The sequence below is a fragment of the Onychostruthus taczanowskii genome, unplaced genomic scaffold (genome assembly GCF_017590055.1).
Source record: "Onychostruthus taczanowskii isolate IOZ18803 unplaced genomic scaffold, ASM1759005v1 scaffold2, whole genome shotgun sequence".
In the NCBI taxonomy this organism is placed as follows: Eukaryota; Metazoa; Chordata; class Aves; order Passeriformes; family Passeridae; genus Onychostruthus; species Onychostruthus taczanowskii.
The window spans coordinates 16,262,835-16,288,302 of NW_024499239.1; the positions used below are offsets into that span (position 1 = coordinate 16,262,835).

The following is a 25,468-nucleotide window of genomic DNA, read 5'->3' on the forward strand; positions in this document are numbered from 1 at the left end:
AATACTACACAGTAAAGTATTCCTGTCTTGGTGCTTGCCTCAATCCTTGGTGTCCATTGATGTAGCTTTTATAAATGGCAATGGTACTTATTCTGTGGATTGCAACCATAATTTAATCACTTAGCATGCATCATTGGTGAATTATCATGTTGCAACTATTTCTTTTTGTTTAGGAAAAGCTGTCTAAACAGGGTTCTGAAATAGGTTTCCGAAAATGCTGTAAAACTTCTATGCCTATGCTGTTGCCTGTTTTTAAGATGTTATAAGTATACACTTGTTCCCCTGGGTAATGAAATGGGAAGGGGGTTTATGATTTTCTGAAACTGTGTTAATGCTGACAGGAACTACTGAGTTTTCACTCTCTGTAGGAACTGAACATTTTCACTGGTTATGGTTCTAGAGCTGACAGATTTAGACCTAATTGTCACTTAAAGCAAAATATGTCCTTAGTATTAACTCTTAGCTCTGCATTTATTAATACAGAGGTAGTTTGCTGTTTGGAATTTGATCTAAAAAATCTGTTGATGGTTTATTTTTGAAGGAAAAGCAAGAAGTAAAAACCAAAGTTAGAATTCCTAAATAAGCAAGAAAAAAAAGTGCCAAAGTCAGAATTCATAAATAAGCTGTGGTAAATCCTGATACCCCCTACTTTCCAAGCCTTTTGTAGTTAAGGAGAACATAGCAGTACTTGTGTTCTTGCAGATGCCAGGTTTGGGGTTTTTTCAGCTGGTTTGCTGTAAACAGACTGGCTATTGTTTCTGTTGTCTGCAGGAAGGGTTTAAATTTATGTGCCCTATTCATGAGGTAGTACTCAGAAATATCATTGCTGTAGCATGAGATAAATGCATAATGTATTCTGATAATTTTAACATATTTGTATTTCATTAGGCAATAATGCAGCCTTACCAAAGTTGACAGAAGAACTAGAAAGTACCTTGAGAACTGACAAGGTATTTGTTATTTTGAAAACTTTTCCTGCACTTTCTTGCTTATTCATATATCTTGCTAGGGTTTCTTCCTGTGCCTTTTGATTTTTGTGCAGCAGAAATGGAGATTTAAAAATTTAAATTGGAGAACTTCGAAAGAGTAATTTTTCAGATTTTTCAACCATAGTTTTCTAAGCAGCTGGCTTTTAAATTGTGGGCTGTCCATGTTATTCTGTGTTAGGGATAATTCCCTCCTTCAACCATACTCCTGTGACTGAGACATTGAAGTTTGTTTTTAAAAAATCTGTCATACTGGGTGCATGTTACTTGACAGTGCCTGCAAAATAGTTGCCCACACCCCAGCTCTTAGATCTGGCAAATGTTGCTTTATTCCTTTGAACCAGTAAACAAACCTACGCTGCTGTTCATTGTGTTGCATCACTTCCTGGCCAGTCTTCAGAGTCGCGCATCCGTGTGTGTGAGCAGCACTTGCTGCTGCTGTGTTCTGATAACTGCAGCCCCTTATCTGCTGTCACAGAAGAGTGGGGCACCTTGCATAATCCAGGGAGTTTGGGCTCATGGGCTTGTGTAAGACCAAAGCTGAGTCTGTGTGTCTGGGCTGTGTTCCATAGTAGGCAGGATTCCACATGGTTTAATTCTTCATTCAGATGCAGGAGTGCATTCCTGTATCTTGCCAAGCTCTGAGAATAAGTTTTTGAGGGATAACATGGTTCAGAGATTCAGGTGGACTTCAGGAGAGTGGAAGTCAGCTTCAGTCTGGTGGGAATTACTGATAATTCCACCTGCAAACAGCTGCACTGTTTACCAGCATAACATGGTTCTGGAGTCAGTATATATGTGCAACTGTAGCTGAGTTTACAATGTTCAGATCAGACTTCTTACACTTAGCTCCATATAGCGTTATTTATGCAATGGTAACTTGGAGCTGATCTGCAACTTTTTTTTTTTTTTTTTTTTTTTTTAAAAAAAGAAAGCAAACCTAAAAAATCCACCCAAAACACAAGCTGAAGGGAGATCATTGTACCTTTTTATACATAGCAGATCCTTTTTTTTCCTTGTATAGATGAACGTTTCTAGGCTGTTTGTTTTATTTGGAACTCGAAGTAGGTGTAGCACCTTGAATTCCTGAAATCTTCTTTCTTAAGCTAATCTCTGGTACTAATGTTAACTCTAAGGTCAAATCTAAATACTGTACTGTTAACTTAGCTCTGACTGGTCCTTCTTAATATATCTACTGGTGTCTTAAAAGGAAAGATTTTGAATACTTTTACAGTTCATGATAAGACAATGTTCATTATGACATGCAGGAGTAGAGTGAGACATATTTGTTCTGAATATCTGCAATATTTGTTTCTTTTGATTTTGTGCTTCGTCACAACAGCCTGAAAGTGCAAGAAGTGAAGAAGGATGTGTGGATCTTCGGACTAAAGAATTGCAAAAAGGTGATTGTTATGCTTGATAGCAACTGAATTTCATACTGAAGGGACTATTATTTATGATGGGAGGGGTGCAGATTTGTTATATATGGCATATAAAGGAATTGAAGAAAGCCTTCAGAAATCTTCCACTGTGTCTAGGAGTTCAGGGGGCCTTGAATTTGGTTTGTGGGAAAGGATGGTCAGACTTTTCTTCCAACATGATATGCTGAAAGTAGGAAAGGATTTTATAATTTGAGATTTAAAAAAAAAAAAAAAAGTCAACTGCTAATATTCTACTTAAAATCAATAAATAAAGAAAAAACATTTTTCAGGAAAGATAAACTTTCCCAAGGAATGGCTTTCTTCCTTATAGGTTTAGAACATCCTGGTTTTAGGGTGCTGTGACAGGCCTAGTGAGGATATGAAAATAGTAAGTACTATAGGACAAGTTAGAGACTTTACAGAAAATTTCTGTTGTGTTTTTTTCCTTCTTACTCTCCAAAAGGTTAACATAATGGTGGCCATTCAGTCAGATTTGAAGAGCAATTATAAGTAGGTAATCATCTAGTTAGAAACCTCAATTAGTCTACTTGGATCTGTGCTCAGTGATTCCTTTTCCATGTACTTAAACTAATCTTCAGTAGGACCAAAACTGAAAAAGAATCCATTCTTCCCAAAACCCAGATTATGCATTGCAATTGTTTGGCTTTCCTGTTAAAGCAGAAACAAAGGCCTGCTTTGTGCCCATCTTGTTGGATTTTGTGCTCCAGATGCATTACAATGATGTTTACAACACTACCAGATGAGAGCTAATCCTCAGTTATTGGAATAGCAAGCAGAACTAAAATGAATCCCAAGAGGTACCAGTGTTACTGCTGCTTATATTGTCCAGGAAGGTTAAAGATTTCCTCTAACAGAAAGTTGCAGCTGAAGGCCTACATGCTATGAAGGGGCACACTGTTAAGCTCATTTCTAAATTTTTAGACATACCAAACAGAAAACAAAAACAGCAGTAAGGTGAAATACAAGCATTGGTATAAAACTTTGGAATTCTTTTTTTTATTCTCAGGGTCGGTCAGATTCATATACCTGGTTATAGGGTGGTGTTTATTTAGCTGAGTGATAAGAGACATGCTGTGCTCACAAGAAAGCAAATGTAAACCCTGAGAATTGGTTAGAAGAATGTAGACTTCAGAACAGCAGATCTAAAATTTGAACAGGTTTTTCTGTATAGTGGGGTTTCTTTGAAGTGCCTTTAAAACTCTGCCACTTCCCATCACTCAGTCACCCAGACAGACAGTACTTAAAATTTTAAATGTGCAGATTGAACTAGCTGAGATAATCTTGTTTCTTGTAAAATGTTTAACAAAAGTCCATTTGTTGTGTAAATCATGTTGGATGTGACATACTGAAGACTAATGCTTTGTAGATCTTGGTAGAGAGGTTTTTTTCTCCCCCACAATAATCTCTCTTATATGTATATATGGCTGCATATATACATACAGCTCAACATACGTAAAAGGAAGTTGTTTAAAAGACAAATGTGTGTCCTGTCATGAGTATGAACAGCAGACACAGTAGTTTAGTAGTCCAAGATTCTCTGGAATGTAAACAAACCATTGCTGTTTGAGTGGGTAGGAACTAGCTCTTAATTTGACACTGCTTTAAAAATTGAAAGATGTGCAGCTCAACAGTATAGCCGTGGAAGAATCATTGCTAAAACACGGAGATATAAGAAACAACTACAAAATACATAAAGCTCTATGTAAGAAAAAAAAAAAAAAAAGTGGGTTTATTTGATTTTAGGTTTATGTTTTTAAGGGAGAGTTGCTTGCAATGTTTCAGCAGCTTTTTTTGAATCAAGGCATTAATTTGGTGCTTTTGTGAATCAGATTTTAATAACACTTGATAGAGCAGCTTCTTTATAATTCTCTTTGTGTATTTAAAGGTATGGAATTCTTTCAAAACTCCAGACCACTCATCAACTCTTACTATTTTCCCTATTTTTGTGGTGTGGAAGGCTGAGGCTCTACTTCATCAGAGTATAGTGGAGTTTAGCAATTGGACAGTTTCCTTATGTGCATTCTATCAGCTATCTGTTTTAGTAGTACAGTTAAGCAAACTTTAGTTTTCTGGAATTATAAGGTAGCTTGATCACATTCTACTTCATCCCATGATGCAGAATCTAAGATTGTGATGGATGAAATTCTGATTCAGATGGTAGAAGTACGTTGGAGATTTCAAAGTCACTGTAAATTTGAAAGATGACAGCCCCTTCATTGCCTGTATTTCAAGCATAAAGTGATTCTCAGTTATCCTGTGCTGAGGAATTCATATTCTTGTTTCATTTTGTGGGTATATTGTTAAAGAGAAGATTGGCTGTCTGGATGTCTCTTACTTCTGACATTGAAAGTAAGTTTTATGTAGTTTCAGGTTCTCTGGAATCCTTTCAGGGAGGTGAAGTAGAGGATACTGTGATACTTTTCATTTGCTTAGCTTTTCTGATTGTGTTAAAATTATTTTTAATAGATGTGCTGCAGAAGAATATTCCTTTAGAAAGAGAAACTTCTCATGTAAGTACTTGTTTTTCAAATTTATTGTCTGAATCTGTGCTGCTTTTCTCATACTTGAATTTACTTCTATTTACATTAAATATTCTCTAAGGAAAATATTATTTTTGTATATGCAGAGACGATGTTTATTGAGACTCTGCAGCTGTGTAGGTTGATGTCTAATTTTTCTTTCAAATCTGCCAGTAAATAAATCTTGCATTGTTATTCCATAGTCTGTGAGTATTTCAAGACTGTTAACTGGCAGAAAAGAGAAGCTTGACTGATCTCCATGAGACTAGAAAAAAAAAATAGGGATTATTCTTGGAGGTTTTGATCACAATTAGAAACCTATTTTAATGCAGTCTGCTGTCTTTCACAAGATTTTATAAGAGGCATAAATGGGAAACTTGCAAATGTGAAGTGCATCTTTTGGAGCAGAAGTAAGGCATTTAATACAGGTAGCTGGCTGAAATTGTGTTTGTGGTTAATTAAACTTGGGTAGTAAATATATTTATTACTGTATTGAAATGCTGGTCGGCCACGTTTCTGATGCTAATGAGAATTCTGTTGTTCCTGCGTGTAGGAGAAAGTTCTTTAAATCCAGAAATATTCAGTGTGATTTACTGTGATGAAGTACTTTTAAAACATGTAGTAGGGTGCTTAATTCTGAGACTTCTTTCAATAACAATATCAGTCAAAAATTCTGAAAATACTACTGCTTTGAAGTTTTTTGATCGTGCTGTTCTGTAGTAGGAATGTTACTTGAGTTCTAGGAATAGATTCCTTTGTAATGGCTGCTTTCCATTTTAATGTATGTTGTGCTTGGACGTAGCAAGTAGGCAAAAGTTTCTCCCTTCTGTGTTTATAAACTTCATAGAAAAAAGTATAGAATCTTTCTTTGTGTTTTGTGTGTAGGTGGAAAACTTGGCTACCCAGATAACTGAAGAACATAGATCTAGAGGAATTAAATGTAAATCTTCAGAAGCAATGGATGTAAAAAAATGTAAGTGATACAGAAGTACAGGAATTTGTGCAAAACTTTTCTGTGGCAAAACCATGTTCTGTGTCTAGGCCATAAAATGATATTTTTGAGAAAAGTATAGAATAGGGGAAATTCCAAACTCCAAAGCAATTTATATTCCCAAAACAATTTCTAATATCTCAGTTAATATATTTGATAAAAATATTAAAACAATTTAATTACCTCACAGAAGAGCATTGTAGTAATTTTTTTCAATCATAGGTGAAGAAACATTTTTTGTTTAGTCTGTAAAATAATTACTAATTTTATCCTTTTAGAATAAAATACAAGGAAGTGGATCATCAGGAAAATCTAAACTTTGTGGGAATGGATGCTTCCTTTTCTTAGGTGGAAAGAAATAAATTTTAGTGTAGGCTTCTGTTTGTCTGGAAGCAAAAACTGAGAAGGAATTCAGTCCATTGAATGGCATAAACATTTCTAAATTAAATTTAGATGCAGTTAGCATCAAAATAAGTTGGCCATTTTGTTGATATAGTAATTACAAGACTGACAGTGTTATATCTCTTCAAGCTCTGGATTCAACTTCTTATGTCTTTTCAGTATCAGAACAATTTAGAAAAAAGTTAGTATCAATAATAAAAGTTAATCAACTTCTTCATAAGAGCTTTTATTCTTCTAAGAATTGTGATCTCTTGGAGTGAGTGACTGAATGTCATGTATACATTAGTGTCCCACACAGCATTTACTGCTTTCCCTGTCTCTGGGTGAGTTGAAGTTGAGGTTGGTGTATTTTTTGATGTGTTACCCACCAAATTTTAATTTTGAGCTTATCTTTAAAAACAAACAAGCAAACAAAACAAACCACACCTGCAACATACAAGAAACATGTCATTCTCTTTTGTTATTGTGTTGTCTTCCCATTTCAAAGAGTGGTTAGAATAACTTCCTGTTCATATTTTTGGTAGTAAGAGGCTGCTTTCCAGACTTTGGAATGTCAGTAATAGTGAGATGGTATAAAAGTGACACAAAAATATGACAAGTGCAGAAGACATTTTTTTAACACTTCAATTGTCACTTGCTTTTGCAGGCAAACAGCAGATTGCTCAGGATGTGCTAAAAGATGATGAACAAAGTCAGTGTTCCAAAATGGAACCTGATAACATCAAGGTATTTTCAAGAACTCTTAATGTTCTGCAGTTGTAAATAAGATGAAAACCATAATCATAATTTCTTTAGCAGTTTATTTTGGGAGATGTTTCCATAATTAAGCTACTTTTGCATTGTCTTGAGTTCAAAAGAACTGACTAGCAAATTATACTTTTCAGAGGGGGAGACAATTAAAAAAAAAGGCAGGGGTCTGTGTTGACTCTTTGTGGTGTGGAAGACTGAGAGGAATGAATTGCGCAACAGTTGGGAGCTTGGGATCTCACGGAACCTTGTTGGATGCCAGCTCTCCTGTCAGTTCAGTGTCCACATGGGCATTCTGATCTGAGCTCTTCAAGAGGGTATATTGCACTTTACCCGAGTTCTGCTAAATCAAAACAGGAATTAGGACAAGATAGATGTTACTTTTCGGAGTGTATGCAGTATTCTGGGGCTATGTCACCCACTGATTTGTGCTGAAGCTTCTCAGCATCAAAGTTTTTAAGAGACAGTACAAAACCTTGATGAGTAAAATAACTACTCGTGTATCGGGGTGGGGTGGTTTTTTTAGTGTAACTGGCAATGATTTTTTATGTGTAGTAAAACATCTTTCCTCTCTTGTTTCAAAATAATGTAGGAAGTTATTTCAGGTGATGCAGCAGAAGTGTCCAAAGAAATTGATGTAACACAAACACCTTCTAGAAGTACTGTGGAAGAAAAAGGTAATTAAACTGCCCATGATGGCAGATTTTCTGAACTCATATTGAATGTTCATTGCTTTTCATTTGAATGATTTTTGAGAGAAAGTGGGAACTTGATCCCAGGAAATATACTTGCGTATATTCTCTGGTTGATTTCTGCTCTATTACTGCTGGCAAATAATGCATTAATCTTAGTTTCTTTAACGGTGAGAAAAGTTTTGATGTTTTTGCTGTTACCAGCCACTGGCTCCATTATTGCTTCAGTATGTATCTTGGGTAGGAAAGATAATGGGAAATAAACAGGTAGGTGGGGAAAATAGAAAAATCAGCATTATGTGATATGAACATCTGCCTCTGACTGCAAGCAAGGGCTGTCCTACATAAAAATCCATGACACAACCATCAAATCACTTTTGCTTGTTTCTGTAAACAAACAGAAAAGAGTGCAAGTTGCACTGTTGTAGTTGACTTAATTGCACTAAAATAAATAATAAAGATGGTGTGTCCGCATAATTAGTGTGGCTTTGATGTTACTTCAGTCTGTCTTTGTGGGAACAGTCTGAGAATGTTCCCTGTTGTTAGTTTGACCTATTAATCGTTTTGTTTCTCATTCAAGCAAGTTGACAAGTCTGAATCTGTTCTGCAGTGTGCTTATATCCACAGCTTCCTGTTTCATGGAACATGTGAGAAAATGAAATAGGGGCTTGTATTTGTTCTATCATTTTATAGTGTGTCACAAGTGTGAGCTTTTGTTCTTACCTTAAAATAATAGACTTCCCTAACTCATGTGGCATTAGCAGGAAGCATTATGGCAGACCAATACACTGTTGATACAAGGCAAACAGTGTTGATTTCTGATGGGTGTTTCTAGGGAATTTTGGGCTAAAGAATTAAATAACATTTTCAGTGTGGAGGTTGTGGCTTTATTTCTTTTGCCTAATAAAACAGAGCTATGCAATTTCTTTTTTTCTTTTGTATGTGTGAAGATGAATTTAACTCTGAACAGGAAATGTCTGAAAAGAAAAAACACAGTCCAGAATCAAATGCAAATTCTCCAGAGGTGAGTGATCTTATTCATGTTAACTCACTGAGATAGACAGAGTACTGGGAACCTGCACTTTGCAGTACGTAACTACTTTGTATTTTGTTGACAGCCATATTAAAATTGTCTTCAAAAATTACCAAGGACTTATGTAGCTCTGTCAAAAAGTACAAACTCACAGACCATAAGACATCAATGTCTCATTATGAAGTAGGACTAACTCCCTTCCTAGGCTTAATAGTGCTTACAAAATGTCTAGAAAGCAGTTAGAGTTGTATTGTGTAGAAATAGTACTTTCTGAAAAGTTTGTAATTGCTGTGGACAGTTTAATGATTAACAAATACTTTAAGAAATACTGTCTGTCAACAGTTTCTAAAGTCTTTGTTATCTCCTAGGCATGTACTTGAGATATTCTACAATATGGGTTATAAACAAATGTCTGATCCCTCGAGATTAAAATTGATGCTGGCCTCTAGAAGTAGACACTGATCTTAGAAAGGTGTTGGATTTCGTCATTTGGGGTTTTTTGCCTCAAATTTGGAAGTAGAAGGAAATTTAAGGAATACGTTTTTATATTTGTTCACTCAAGACTTCAGTCTCTAAGAACCATTCTGGGGGAGATACTGCTAAACTTCAGTAAATGCTGAATGAGGCATTTAAGCTTTCCTTGTGTATAAGAGAAAGTCTTATTGAGGATTTCGCAATTCTGAGCATCTGACTTTGTTACTTAAAAGTTCTCTTTCAAAGCTTAAAACTTCAAAGGAAAGGGCCCTTTTTTGCTAAAGATCCTGTTTGTATAGAGAATATCAGCAATCTGTGTATTGGGATAATGAAAATATTAACTGTTTGAAGCACCTGTTCAATGTACAGAATGTAGCCTGTGCTATATGGCTTTATGAAAAGGGGCTCATGGGATGTAAAGTCTGGAGTTCTTGTTTGGAGTAAGCCAGCAGCATTTGTGAGATCAAGTGATAGAGATTTTGGGGCTAATGGAGCAGAAGGCACTGCATTCTTAGAAATGCTTTGTGCCTGAGTCAAACCACTGAGAATTTTGTATAACTGGAAGTTGTCTTGTTTCTTCTCACCTATATTAGTTGATTTTGTAACAGGCGGTGTCTCTTGCTACTAAACTTGCCTCATCTATTTTTTAAATGAAAAGTACTACTTCTGCCACTGTCACATTATTAATTCAGTTAGCAGTCTTTATATTGTATTGCTCAAATACTAATTGTCAGTTACAGTGGGTAAAATATTTTTGTCCTTTATTTTTAATAGGAAAATCAGCCTGTAGTAGTGAAACGCAAAAGGGGACGGCCTCGTAAATACCCTCTTGAAGCAGTACAGCCTGGTGGTAAGTAGTTCATAATACCTGTGTGGAAAAAGAAGGATAATAGTGACATTCAAGTTCTGAACTCATATTTCTTCCCTCAGGTGGGGAGTCAAAAGCTGATATGAGCACTGGGAATGTAAGTGCCTTTATTTTGTTTGGGTGCATTTAAACATGGTATTTCAAGAGCCATTTATCTGTCTAACAGTTAACAACATTTCAGAAACATCTTATGGAAAACTTGATTTTTGAGTTCAGTTTAAGCAAACAAAACTTATTCATAGTACCTCTTAATATAGCTGAACTTTTTAAGCAAAATATAGTGTCAATTCAGAAAGTAGAAAATTACCTATCAGCTTCACACTTAGTTCATTTAATACAAATCTAAGTGTTATTCTAGCTAGCAATATATACCTGTGTGCAGGGTGAATTTTTGGTGGTGTGCATATGTGATTTCTAGTTCGTGCTGAGAATAATTTTGGCCTGAAGAGCAAGGGTAACTTTATTTCAAAAATGAGGTGGTTTTTTCTCTCTAGTGAATATATCATAATAATAGCACATAGAATCTTTTCATAGCTGTAAAATAAAATATTATGTAAAACAGTTGTTTTACATCTCATGCAAGAGATAGAGACAATACTGGTGGGTAACCTAGGAGCTCATGAAACATGTCTGTCTTCTAAAGCTCAGTGGTAGTTTTATTTCCTAACCCCTGTGAAGGCTATTCACAGCTAAGAAGATGTCTGCTGCTATTGTTTCTGCAATCCAGTTGGATTACAGCACAGGGCAATGATGGGTCAGGCATGTTTGTGGAGTACAGCCAGTTGGATTTATTCTGGTTAAAGGCTTCTGTCTAGGGAATGCCTCTATTTCAGAATCAACATTATTGCGTAGAAAAGGGTGGATTTTAAAAGTAGTGTTGAAGCACAGGTTTTCTTCCTGCTTGCCTAGTGAGGCACTAGCTGGCATGGCTGTTGGAAATCTAGGGAATTTACCTAGTTTATGGATAAAAGGAATTATTGTCTCTGCTTCAGAATTCCTAGTCTTTCCAGATTGAGGTTTTTTTTCAATGTTAATTTAATGAAATGTAATTTGAACTGGTGTGAATTTTGGTATCTGGTTTTTCTGTTTTGGTGTTGTGGGTTGGTTTTTGTTTGGTTGGTTTTTTGGGATTTTTTTTTCCTATTAAGGATTAAAATTAATTTTTAAATCACCCTCAGAAATAGCTATACCTTGGCACCCTCAGTACTGAAACAGAATCATCTCGATCTGGTTCAAGTGTTTAAAGGCCTTGTACTTCCTAGTGAGGAGTGAGGGGTTGGTGTGAGCTGGCTCAGGGAGGGGTGATACCCCCTCCACCTGAGACAGGAGGGCATGACAGTTTTCCCAGGGCTGCTTTGGGAGCACATTGCTACTTTAGAGGAACCATAGGCATCCTGGTGTGGTGAAAACACTGAAGTTTTTGGACAGTCATCATAGGATATATATATTGTGTAATTACATATAGCTTTTTCTGCATTCTGAATAAATAAACAGTTTCTGGTGACTTGTAGTTCTAAAGTGACTGTACTAACTTCTTTGTTGATAATTAAATACTTGGAAATGTGTTTGACTGAAACTGCTTTTATCTTGTGTGTCTTTTATTGCAATGACTTTAGTGTCAGGTTACTGAAGGTGCTGTGATTTGTTTATGGGCTGATTTGACTTGTTTCAGTTATTTATCAAAGTGGAAAAATGCATCCTACTCTAAAGCTACAGTACAAACTTTGTGTGTTTGTTAGTGTTCCTGTTTTCTAGATTTACAGATTCATTCTAAGTTGAATGTGGAAAAAATATCTGTGATAACGTAATGCAATGCTGAATTTTCCTGATTTTCTTTAAATTAAAAATCCCACTTTTTTTTTTTAATTTCAGCTGCAGTCTTCTACCTTTGCAAGTAGAGGGAAAACACCTCAAACAGGTAAGGAAATTATACCTGCCTCAACATATAAAATGAAAGATGGAAGAAATAAAAGAGGGTTTTCACCAAAACCACATGGGTCCTTCTTCATCCTAACATCATCTCTGGCAGTCAGTGTTATTCATGAATGAAAGCATCTGAGGAAAGAGATGAAGTGAAGACTTGTCCCTGATTGCTACCAAGTTTTTAGTTCCAAAAAAGGACAGCTTGCTAAGAACTTAGTTCAAAGATGCAGCAGCACTGCTTGGTGCTGAGTAATGCATTGCAGAATGTACCAAATGATTGAGTAGGCTAAGCACCTGACACAGCTTCAGAGGAAGGTAGGTGCCCCATCAGACTGGCTCTTAGTGATTGCTTTCCATTTCTGCATGGTTTCTTTTATACAGCTACTATCAATCACGCTTACTACATTACATTTCAAGTTTTATTCAGTTAATTGTTGTATCTGTGGATATGTATCTGAAGATTTTTGGGGTATCTTGAGGGGATATTTCTTTCCCTTTTCACAACTGCTGTAACATCTTTGGAACAAGGTTGCTTAGCTTGACTCAAAAATGTACTTTAAATGCTTCAAACTAAAATAGAATTAAGTGAAATACCTTTCTATTTCTCTTTCCTAGTTTCTCTTGTGTATAGAGTCTGAACTGCAGTGCTTGTTTAAAGGTGTCTTTTTAATTATGGCCACCTCCATAAAAAACCTTTAAAGCCATTTTAGGAAGCAGGTGGACTGAAAAGTGGGTTAAAAATTGTTTGTAAATGAATGCAAACAAACATGCAAAAAATCTGAGAAACCAAACCTTCAAAACAAGTCTTCTGGTCTTTCCAAAACCTTAGGTTTCTACAGATACACTAATCCAGCTGCACTGAACATATGGGCTGTTTCCTATTTTCTCTACATTTGTTAAAATGTCAGCTTTAATCCGTATGCTTCAGAATTGTCTCTGGAGGGTTAGCTCGTTGTGTGGTACTTGACTTCTGTGAACTGCAAAGAGAACAGACAAGAATGTGAGAATGAAATTCTGCTTTGCTTTTTGTTCAAAAGGACAGATACCTGGCTGTGTACTTAAAGTTTGTGTGTTACGTAACATTTCTGTTTTCCAGATAAAAGGCTGTTGCTATCACAGCAATGTTCAGAGGAATATATAAAGGGGAACGAACTGTTAAATTTTTCATCCTGTATTAGTATTCATGGGCATAAAGGGATTGAGAAACCCTGGTGACAAAAAGGAAGCCAAGTTGAATCCCTCTGTGCAGTTCACTTACTCTGGTACTTTCTGGGTGTTCTGCATAAGGATTTGCAGTAGGGACAGACCCACATATGGAGTGGGATGCGGAGTTTTATTTTTGGTCACTACAGCACATGCAATTAAGAGACACATGTTTTCCAAAGGTATCATCTTCCTGTAACACTAACACTGAACTTGAAACTAATTACTTAGCACTAATCAACACTTGCTGCTCTAAAATTAGTGTGACTTTTAGATACTGTGTCTTACTATTTTTATACGTATTTTTAGGCAAAAGTGTTACATTTTCATATCTTACAGAGGGTTATCTGTTAAAGACATGTCATGAACTTATATTTTTTCTTCAGTCAAAAACCCCTTTGCTACAAATTTGCTAAAGTGAACCAGAATTATGAAGTACCTCTTTTGAACACAGTAGAACTAATACATGCTGATTTTATTATGTATGTGTTTATGTTGCGTGTAGAGCTCAATACAGTGGACAGTCTTATGTTTTATTTAACTTATTTTTTTAACACTTAAATATATTTCTGTTTTACTTCATTTCCTTTTGGAAAAAAAGTTTTTCCCTGTAACCTTACAAAGGAGTGCCAGGAAGCTTGTGTGTGAGTTTTAGAATATGTTTCTGCTCTTTGAGATCTATTTTAGATCCTTTGCATTGGCATTCTTTGCTTTGTTTTCTCAGTCTAATTGGTGAGGGTTTTAGAGTTTGTGTCCACCATTATTTAGCTTTCAAAAATTAGACAGGAATTTTATGATGGGGAAAAATACATAAAAACTTGCTTTTATTTACGTTGCTTGTCTTTTCTATTACAAAGGATTTATATCCTTGCGGTGTTAGAGAGCATTCTGTTCGACAGAGTTCAAAAGCTTTGTAAAATAATCTCTCTCATCACAGTTGGGGTAGAAGTGGTAACCATGGGAGCCAAGTTGAGACATGGGATGTTGAGTTAAAAATCTGTTTTAACATGTACAGGCTAACCTGTAAAAATTACTGAGTTGGAAGTAAGAAGTATTTCAGCAAAGGAAGTCATGTAATTTGCATACTAGAAAGTTTTTATATAGTGTCTTTTTGAGCTTCATTTTAGTCATCTTGGTATGAGTACAGTTAAGCACTAGAACAGATCACCTGAAAGGAGCCATGTTCTTGGAGACTTTCAAAATTGGACTGAACAAGATCTTGTGCAAGATTAGATCAGTTAATTTTGCCATGCTTTGAACAGGAGATTGGACTAGGTGACCTCTGCAGGCCCCTTCTAAGCCAAATTTTTCTGTGATTGTGTAATTGGTTGACAGTAATTAAAGGGGGTAAGTATCTTCTGCTTTTCCATTAAAACAGAACAGCATAAAAGCAGTAAATACTGTCAGTCATATAAAGCCTTAGTACTTAAAAAAAACTTTAATCATTGTCCCAGTCTCTGTATGTAACAAATTACAACAAGATATTTTGTAAATTAGAAAGAGACTTGAAATGTTTTTAGAGCTCCTGTGATGCTTACACAAAGTTGAGACGAGTATGAAAGAATTCCCTTTTAAATTGATAGGTGAAAGATTTGAAGTTCAGGATCAAGTTTTGTTCTTTCCTTTTTTTTTTTAGGTACAGACATATCTAATAAGAAAGAAACAACAAATGTAAGTGTGATTTTTAAATTTACAAGCAGCATGTAATGAAAAATGTCTGTCTTCTGTGTAAAGTAAATAGTTTTTGACTTACATGGTTCCATTTTGTTTTTTCAGGAAGATGAAGCTGAGAAGGCAGAAATGGTTGTGCGTAAAAGGGGAAGAAAGCCCAGGCGTTCTCTAGTTCAATCAGAGGAAACGGGTAAAAGCATGAGAAGCTGTGCTACTCCTAACAGAACAAGAAAATACTGCTGTGCCTTCTGTTTACTAATAGCAACAAGATAAGCTTTATTCAATTTTCCTTTCTTGAGGAAAAATCATTGAGTTACAGCTAGTGTAAATATTATGTAAATATGTGTAAATTGCTGTAATCTCATGTCAGAATTGCTACATCCCAGATGCTTCTATAAAGCCTCATGAATTTTCTATGAATTCTGGCTAGGAGCTGTGTAAGTAAACTGTGGTGAATGTGTTAGCAAGATTAAGTCAAACAAGTGTGAATTAAAAATGTTGAAATATGAAGGAAATGGAAAATTACTTACTGAAAATGGTATTTGTGACTAGAATACCTTTTCTAAATTAAGTGTTCATGTCCTTTTGGAGGCCTTTTGGAAAATTATAGCATATGTGTAAAATTTTAAATGGACAGAAACACTGGAGCCAGAGAAGAAACGTCGGAAATTAACATCTTCTGAAGATGAGCTAAAAGAGCAAGAGGAAGGTGAGGAAGAGGATGGTGAGGAAGATGGTGACGCACATTCTGGGGCCACAACTAGATCAGCCACAAGATTAGAGGCTCAAAGGTAACTGTGTAGACGCTCCAATAACAAGCTTTTTTCTGCCTCGTTTTTCGTTGTTTTGGAGGTGGTTGCAGGGAGGAGCTTGTGACTTCCTCTTTTTGCCTTTCTCTGTTTGTTTTAAAAATTATAAGAGCTTCCCAAATAATTTTGGTTCTAATTCTAGTACCACTCGTCAAGGAATGAAGAGACAAAAGGTGAGGTTAAGGGAAATTGTTAGGGTCTCAAAAGGCATACTTGAATATGTAGCAAGGTAAGAATTGATCCTGTTGGCACTCTTTGTCCTGGTGATGCCGCAGAATTTAAGTCTAAGGACACTTGGTTCTGATGGGTAAAATGGGACAAAGGAGTTGATTGTACAATCCACCATTTGGTATTTGGTGTTGGAACAAGGTGAAAATATAATTATCCCTGTCTGTTTGTTGAAGTACTGTCCAAGTTAAACACATGAATCTGCAGAGGATTTTATTTCTAGTATGGTGATCTCCAAGCTTGGAAAGCAATCTTGCTGTGAAAGACAAGTGTGGGTAGCAAAAGCTCTATTTTCAGGAAGCCATTCTTCCTCTGCCTTAGCACTGGTCTGCTTTTTGCAGGCTTACTGAATTCCAGCAGAGCTCATCCTCTTGATCTTATTGTAGTAACAGTGAAACACAGCAGCTTTGGGAAGTTTTGATGTGTTGCTGTCTTTCAGAAGAGAATTGGAGTCCAGGCATTTTTTTTATGTTGTTGGTGGGATTACTTTCAATTGACCATATGTGCTTCCCTCTTAAGGATATTATGGTATATTGTATATATTATATGTTAGCCTTTGGGCAGTACTGGAAGCACAGTTGCCACAGTGCTCTTGAACTGATAATTTCAGAACTGAATCCAAAAGTAGTTACATGATTGTTCATTTACATAAAAACTGTGAAGGTTTACCACTACCACTTAGTAAACAACAGTTTTGTTTTGGTAAAGGCAAAGGGACTTCCTTTAGTCTCACATAATGGTTAACTCTAAAATTGTAATAAAGGTTTAGGTATTTGTGGGTTTATTCTACTTGCATGTGGAAACATCTACTTTTTTGTAAATTTGGGGTTGTGTCTCAGGTTTCCAATGCTATCTTTCTGGCTCTGATTGTAACAAAGCATCTCTACCTTAAGGTGCTGCATCCAATCTGCATTTTATAAATAGCATTTGGGAATTATTCTGTGAAAGACAATGCTTCTTCATATTCAGCATTGCTGGTTTTTTTTGACTTAAGTCACTTGTCTTCTAAGCTATAAAATTAATCACCAATAACCAGTTTTTCAGGTTTCTGAACTTGTGGATACCAAAGCTTGAGTGAATTCAGACTACAGGATATTCTTTTAAACATAGACGTTTATATATGTTTAAAAAATTAGTACAAAAAAAAATTATACAAAAATTATACAAAAATTATTGCAAGATTTGGAATGGATTGGTTTGGTGTTGATTTTCTTTGTAAATACCAAATATTGTCAGTAAAGCAGTCTTTTGATTTTACACTTGATACAAAAATACCCAGCTTGGCTTCGCAGTGTCTTGAAGCAGGCAAATATGTTTTTTTCACTGTTTCTTTTGGCAACTTTGATTTACTTGTTGCAAATACTGTTCAGTGTTGATTATCTGCACTTGGAATGCAAGAAGAAATTGACTTGGTAAAAGTATTTTGTCATACATAAATTCATCATTCTTTTGTATTACAGAAAACAGACCAGCAAGCCAACCACACGTGCAACTTCTAAAGGCAGCAGTCCAAGTTCAGTTTCTCCTAGAAAACGACAGAAACTAGCAGCTAAGAAAAGATCTCCAAGTGATACAAAAATTAATAAATCTCCTCCATTGACACAGTAAGTATTAAAGTTGAATCTACTTTGAGGATTTGTTCTGGAAGCCACTACAGTGATCCTTTCCTTGTATGCAACATACCGCTTCAAAATCTGAACAGCAGACTAGTTTTGTTCTGTTCTCATGTGAATTATAAAAGCTTTTAAAGGATTTTCTTCTGTTTACATTCTTCTTTTTCTTCCTTTATTTGACATTTGGAAGACTAGTTTTTTTTTTTTCTTATATCCTTGGAAACCTCTGAAGATGCTGTTTATGTAGTATTTTAACTTCAGCTGTGATTCTTTCCTGGGTGGGGAGTAAGAGCATCGGTAGTTCAGGTTAAAGCTAAATATACTGGCATGATTCTAATGCTTCAAAGATCTAAGATCAGCTAATAAAAAGAGGAGAAACTCTGAGAGACCTTTTACCAAGTTGTGAATATATTTCCCTTTCCCTCCTTTCCTGGTATACTTTTTAATTTGTAAAGGTGAGATCATAGTGCAGAATCCCAAGGGAGTAAGTAACAAATGCACAGTTGCTCTGCATCTTGTAGTTTACCTGTAAAATGTGTTGTGTGCCCAACACGTGTAGCTGTCATCCTTTCTGAAACATGTCAGTGTCTTCAGGCTGAACCTGGAGAGCATGTGCATTGTGCACTGATGGCTGTCACAGTACGCCTCAGCTCCATTATTTTGTGTGGTTGTGAATGGCCAAGAGTTTAAGGCCATTTACAGTTATTTGCAGCTGAAATATGGTGAGCACATGGATGGGTGTGTGAATGCTCAGGGTATGGGTACCTGGTGTGTGCCCTTTACTCCCTCTTGTGTATGCTGGGCTTGAGACACTGTTGCTGCTGTTCTGTCTTTGTGAGACAGGGGACAGGGTAATGAAGTTCATTATGTTTTGTTATAAATCCACAAATCTTTCCAGAGAAAGAGAAGGAAGAAGAATAATTCTAGCACCAAATTCTACAAAGGGAGCACTCTCCAACATACAGAATTAGTACCCTATATCTTACTAAGAAGTGGGTTTTAGTAGTAAGCTTTTATATAATATATCAGAGATGAACAGTTTACTTCAGCCCTCTGAATAGAATTGTGCCTGACCACTCTTCATTGTGGAAATAATATGCTTTTAATACGCTTTTCAGGTTAAAGGTGCAGTCTGCCAAGCGTAAAAGGGAGGACAGCCCAACAGTGGTACGGAGAAAAGGCCAGCAGAAAGCAGAGGAGACGCCATTAAAGAAAGCAAAACGATAATCTTTACCAGCCAGTACTGTTCTTGGAAGAGTCAAAAGGAAAACAAACATCTGTGCTTCTATTTTTTTTAAAGCAAAGGGATTTGCACGTGCTTGTTTCAGAGCTCTAAGTTAAACAATGCAGTACTTTTAAGTTACATTTTAAACAGCTTTATAAACTATTGTTTATACAGAATATTATGTACATTTATTTCAGATGAAAAATAAGTTTACTTTGTATCTGAATGAAAAACAAAGTAGTTATATATTTTATCACTGACTTGGAAAGTTGGAGTTTCCCAATGTGACATGCTAATGCAGATGCTTCCAGCCCATAAGGCACCCATGTGCCTACTAATACTTTGTACATAAACTTGTAAAAATAGGTTGTATTTTACTCTGTGTATGAATCTGATCAATGATGGACATTTTATTTATTATATGGAAAGCATTGGTCTGTAAACTTTAGTATATATCTTAGGGTTTTTTAATTATATATTTTACATTCTATGCAGATGTCAGTAGGAAACTTCCCCTCTGCTCCCCCAGGGCTGTCTAAAATCTGAAGTTCTCTAAAATATGCTCAGACAGTTGGTGAAATATTTTTCTCGCATGCATTAAAGTAGTTTAGCATAGTGAAAGGGACTTGGCTCCTTTCTGTTCACTTTTGTGGCAAAGTACGGCATTTAAAATGTAATCTTACTAGATTATATTTTCACTTGGAAATTTACTACCAACTTCAAGAAATAAATAGTACTAGGTTAGATTTATTCACAGTCAACCAATACCACCCTGAAAGTTTTATTTTGCAACTAAACACATGTTCTTTCAGTATTTATCTTTTTCAACAAAGAGGGACCCATTGAAATCAAATGTCACTTCTCCTACCTATAGAGCTTCAGCATTTTATGTTACATTTTATACACAGGTATTAAAAACAGAAGCTGGTATTATTGCCAGAATCTTTTTTTAATGTATATTAACTCTGGTAAGAGCAAATGTTCAAGTGAAGTTGTATATAAAGTTAAACTTTTCTTATGATCAAATGTGTCTCTTGTTATGATGTGATGAATTGCCAAACAATCTGAGATTATTTTAAGTGTTTTGTTGATATTCTGGTTTATAATTAAAAAATATTTTGGGGGTTGGATTTTACTTTTTTTTTCTTTATTTCTCTTTTTTTTGTGAGTTTTTTTTTTTTTTGGGGGGGGGGGTTGGTTTTTTTTGTTTTGTTTTGGTTTTTGTTTTTTTGTTTTTGTTGAACTTGTTGTAAGGCAGATGTTTCGGTCAGATATTCTGCTAGGTTTCTTACTGAGATTTTTGTATAAAAATATAAAATGTTTGCCAAAAATCTTGAGTTGCCATATTTTATTTTCCTTTAATTCTTTTACTGGGGAACTTGTCTTTACAAATGTGTCTGGTTGGAGTCATGTCTGTAAACTTTACCTGGTTAGTGTCTTTAAAAAATGTTCACAGGTGCTTATATTTTAGATATGTAAACAGTAGGGGAAGTCTGTTTGCCTGCCTTAGAACACTATAAAAGTGCTCACATAATACGTTTCTAAGTAAATTAGTCTGAAAGAAGAAAATATCTTAGCCCTGAAATATCTTAGCCCTTTTATTTTCTGCCTTAACTCTGCTGCCATATTAGTACATGCCTTGCTAGCATACTGAAGGATATATTCCTGTATGTTACGAATACTGATGTATATGCATAGCTGCAGGATAAGTTGAATCTTTTCCTTTTTTCCATTTTTTTTTCCCTTTGCCCCCTGCAGTATGCATGGACCAAAGTTGTATATTTTGTTTCAGCCTTTGTTCTGTAAGGCTAAACAGGCTGAACTGCTTGTTTTTCCATGGGTGCTTTCCAGACTTTAGGTGGGATTTGGAGTCCTTCCCTGCACCTGTTCCATTTGTTACCTTACACCCGGATTCAGTGGTGAGGTTGCTCAGGGGGATTCCTAAAGAAGCCTTGCCATTGCACTGTACGTTTTTATCTTTTATTCTTTCTGCTGGTAGTACCTGTCCTGCTCCAGGACAGTTCATATTTGCCTCTTTCACAGGCAGAGCTCTTCTGATGGATTGTAATGATTGACAAGCTCTGACTTGTGTCAGATCCTTTTGACTGGCTCTTGTCTGATATCTCAGTAGATAAACAGAGCTCTGAAGATCAGTGTCAGTCTCTCAAAGCTAAGCTCTTAAGAAAGAGGTCCTTTTCCCTAGTGATGGATAACATTTAGGAGGAACATCTCATGTACGGAATGTATCTTTGATCATTAAGTTATTCGGTAATATGAAAGCATTAAAGGAATTACCTTTCTGCAGGACAGCCACTTTTACTTAAAGAGAGGGTAAAAACAGCCAATTCCACAGACTTTCAGCTTATGCATATTTCACTTGCTGCCACCTTCTTTCTTGTCAACAAAATAGATATTTATGCTAGGCCACATCACTCTCAATCCCTATTGGGAATTTTTTTTTGCTTGGTAGTTGCAAAGTGTCGTCTAAATTACTATTGCACTTCACAGGAACAGTACTAGTCTGCTGTAGTTAAGCAAAACTTGAGAGATTCAGGTTTGCCATAAGGAAGGGTTTCTTCACTGAAAGGGTAGTTAAGCCTTGGAACAGGCTGCTCAGGGAGGTGGTGGAGTCACTGTCCCTGGAATTGTTCCATGGCACTGTGCTATGGTTGAGTTCACGTGGCAACATTTGATCAAGGGTTGGACTCGGTGATCTTGGAGATCTTTTCCAGCCTTGCGGTTCTATGATTGAATGTTCACAACGTCCAACTCTTTTGTACCTTCTGTCTCCCAGAGCCCTTCTGAGCACAAGACAGGGAGGGGAAGAAGAATCCTTTTCCTTGGGTGCATGCAGCAGGAATCACATGAAGGCAGAGTAGTAGAGAGATGAGTCAAGCACAAGAAGTCTGACGCTGGTTATGTCGATGATTATCACTGGATTTATTGCTGACACAGTATCTAAGTATTGCCAATGTAAGACAAGCAGTTCTAAAGGGTTTATATATAAGCAGGAAGAGCTAGAAGTGTTTAGTCTCTTTGACTTTGCAGAATCCACAATTATAATACAAGCACCTCTGGAGCTACTTTAGAGTTTTATCTCCTTATGTGACAGTTCCTCCTGCAATTCTCACCTGGTTTTCATCTTGAGACGAATCATATTGCCCATCAAAGACAGCTGCAAAGTGGGAGAGGGAGGAAGTGAGGAAGACTATGTTTTGCCACTGTCACACACATCCATCTTCAGAAGTGAGGTTTGTACTCCAGCTTGAACCTTGACATATGTATAAAGCAGTGACACTTTCCTAGTCCATGCAAATTTAGGAGAAAAATTCTGTCCTGCACTGAAACAGAATGTCCTGAAAGCATTTTGTGGAGATATTTGCTCAGGGCCATTTGGTGCAATAACATGGCTAGGCTTCAATCCCAGTAAATTTCTAAACCACTTGGCTGGTTTTTATGTTTTAGTGGCTGTTTGTTCTTCCAGTTCCTTCTCTTGGGACAACTTCATTTCTCTGAATATTGAAGTACTGAGTGTGCAGAGATGTGCTGGTGGAAGACTGAGTTCAACTCCTCCCAGAGTTTTACAGAACAGGACCTTGAGTCCTGTTTGCCATACCTCAGCTGCCTGCGTCACCAGCTGGCTGTTGGCTTGTTCTCAGGATCTCTTCATATTTCTGATGCATTCTTCTTAAAGGCTATTTACACCTCTTAACTCTCTTCAGCTTGAAATACTATGGTATTATGTACTGCATAGATTTTAAATCACATTAATGGAAATTTTTTTGGTTGTTTTTCTTTGTGGTGGATTTTTAAATCAGAGGCTCACCAGTTACAAGTTTGCAGTTTTCACTTTTAGGTGGGATCTGGCCAGCTTTTAAGTCTTGCAACTGGTAAAATTTCCCTCTAGAGCCTAATCCAAAGTCAGTAGGTGCACTCAGCAGTTGGGGCAAGGTTTTTGCTGATGTTGGCAGATCTGAGTGCCTCGGTTTTCTATTCCAACAGCTTCTCTAGTAACACATCTACTTCTCTCTTAAGGGAGGCAGGGGTTAATCTGTGACATCCATCCCAAATACACATCTACTGTTTCTTCTCTCCCAACCAATGTTCCAAAACTATCCTATACAGAACAATCTCTGGCCCCGATCCCTCAGAGGCTGGATAAGGTCCTGAACTGCTTTAATCTCTCCAGAAACTCAGTAAAAAATTGTCACATACCACTTGGCAACCAAGAGCAGCGGGTGCTGCTGGTCATAGTGACAATCAGCAGATGTCCACTGTGAAGCAAGTCCAAGACCAGCTGGGTGTCTACACCTAGAAGTGGCTTAAGTCTGATACCTGTTCAGGTTCAGCATTAGGAAAACATGATTTGCCACCACAGACTTTCAGTACTCCCTCGCTCTTGGAAGAGGTAGTGGCAGCTCTGCAACTCTGGTCTGAAGAGAGAGAGTTGCTGCCCTGAAGCTGGGATGCACTGAGTGCCTTTACAGATCCCTCCAAAGTAGCATTTAATTTCCTTGAATCTGTATCTGTTCATATTGTAAAGAGTGAAATTAACTGGAATACTTTTATTCTCTTCCCAGTAAAATTTTCAGTCTTAAGGTTTAATGGGACCATCTTGACAAAGGTGACTGCACATTCATATGGCATACTCCTACTCCAGACTCTTGATAACTCCAGTATCCTCATAATTGCCTGCTCATTCATTTTGTATAGAGCTCAGAAGACTCACACCTTCAATTTCAACAGCCTTCCATCTATTTCATTTGCTTGTAGCTTCAGTTTGGAGGAAATTGCCCATGTCAGCCTTCTGCAGGTCTTGGCAACTTCTTAAAGACACTGTGCTCACTTCTTCCAGTATATTCCTTGTCCCAGCTATGTACGTCACACTCCATTACTTCCATCAGCTCCTCAAAAATTTGGGGCCTGTTTCAAACAAGGTGGGGTTTTTTTTCTACTAAAACATGAATGTTTAAACACCAGGGAAATTCTATTTCCATTCTAGTCTCTGTATCAAGATGTTTCACCAAATTCCTTGAAAGGGTATTTCTCATTTAAACCCGCTTCCTCTTTCAAATCTCAGCTTTTTAGTTATCCTTGCTGGCTTTGTGAATAAAGTCCAAAAGGAAAACATAATAAAAATAAATGTCTTGCTGGGAGTCCCTGGATAGCTGTATTTAAAGCTAGGAACATAACACTCTTGCCAAACAACCGGGGAATGAAAATACGATTTGAAATGGCCGTAATTTAGTAGGGCACGAATAGATTTTTGGCACTGACTGTCAGAGGGGTGGGGTTGCATGGTCAGGCTGTGACTGCAAGACACTTTTCACCTTCCCTTTTCTGCCCCTTTGCCAGTGCCTTTCTCCATGCCAGTGCTGAGTTGTGCAGTCACAGACTGCTGGATCAGGGAGCTTGAAATTACCACTGCAAAACAAAACTGCAGATTAGTTTTTAGTGTTATCATTTTATTAAACCAGCTGCTGATGGAACAGGGCAAATACTGCTGCCTGCACAAAGAAGGTGTCATGTGGCAGAGAGGGGCTGTGAAATCACCTTCCCATTGTACCATGGATTTGAGTGCTCTTACATTGATCATCCAGGTGCACCATTAGCTCTCCCATTTATGGCATTTATGGTACCTCTCTATCAATAATTCATGTATAAATGAACAGTGAGGTAATTTGTGGACTTTATCCTTTCTAGTGACAAAACAAAGAGTCTTCTTGAAAGAAGGATAGGTTATGCATCACCAAGGATAAGATTTTTTATTTTGTGTATTTGTTTAGGGTTGACACCAAACTATACTGACTAATTGAAAGGTGTGTATCTCTATCCTCACCATCATCTCACATCAGCAAGCTCAGGTCCCTTGAAATGTAGGAAAGCTGTCCCAGAGCTCTGGTTCCTGATGTCACCAAATACACTGAAAATATCTACGCTTTCCACCAGGGAAACATAAACCTTTCTGTCAGTTCAGTTTGGAGATCAAGTACCTGCTGCAGTCCTGGTAAGCTCCATTTGCAGGTTTTCCTTGTGGAAGGATAGTGCTTACATGTGCCTCCAGCTAAGCCATACACAAAGTTCAGCTCTTATCCAGCTTAACTAGCTGGTGGGAATATAGTTAAAGTAGAAAAATCTCTATAAAATATTTCAGAATAATTTGGATCCCCGCACACCACATGAATAGACCAAAACTGAGCCATATTTTTAAACAGAGCTCCTTTGCTGATCACACAGCTGGACAGCAGAGGCACTGGCTGTACCTCTGTACGTGTACTGAGGATGTAACTGAGAATGAATAACACAGCAGTATCAAAGCTATCAGTCCTACTGTCAGCTGGCGAACTCAGCCCTCCAATGATGTCTTTTTCTTTTCTAGATTTCATTGTAACATGTCACACATGCTGTGCCATGATTTATATAAGTCAACATACATTAAAATGAATGAATAAAGAGGAGTACATGAAAGAAAAATGCTCTGCGATCACATTCATGATACTCCAGCATCAGTTCCAGTATATAAACTTGAAAATGTTAAAATTAAATAGTCATTCCCGCTTTGCTGCCCAAAGCAAGCAGAGATTTGGAATGTGACTTTCCTTTCAGACAATGATAGGTTCACTCTGCTCCTTTTATATAAAC

At 36.8% G+C, this 25,468-nt stretch overlaps 1 protein-coding gene across 1 annotated transcript in view; it reads left to right on the forward strand.

The window, feature by feature from the left end:
* BOD1L1 (biorientation of chromosomes in cell division 1 like 1) overlaps nt 1-19,956 on the forward strand; it is a 36,231-nt gene extending 16,275 nt beyond the window's left edge. The window contains exons 11-25 of the mRNA XM_041402468.1: nt 889-950; nt 2,329-2,389; nt 4,895-4,938; nt 5,833-5,920; nt 6,987-7,066; nt 7,680-7,764; nt 8,730-8,803; nt 10,061-10,136; nt 10,217-10,251; nt 12,027-12,072; nt 14,917-14,951; nt 15,057-15,141; nt 15,589-15,742; nt 17,449-17,592; nt 18,720-19,956. Of these exons, the coding sequence (XP_041258402.1) occupies nt 889-950; nt 2,329-2,389; nt 4,895-4,938; nt 5,833-5,920; nt 6,987-7,066; nt 7,680-7,764; nt 8,730-8,803; nt 10,061-10,136; nt 10,217-10,251; nt 12,027-12,072; nt 14,917-14,951; nt 15,057-15,141; nt 15,589-15,742; nt 17,449-17,592; nt 18,720-18,828 (1,178 nt within the window). The 3' untranslated portion in view covers nt 18,829-19,956. The remainder of the gene's footprint in view (nt 1-888; nt 951-2,328; nt 2,390-4,894; nt 4,939-5,832; nt 5,921-6,986; nt 7,067-7,679; nt 7,765-8,729; nt 8,804-10,060; nt 10,137-10,216; nt 10,252-12,026; nt 12,073-14,916; nt 14,952-15,056; nt 15,142-15,588; nt 15,743-17,448; nt 17,593-18,719) is intronic.
* Nucleotides 19,957-25,468: the final 5,512 nt, after the last annotated feature.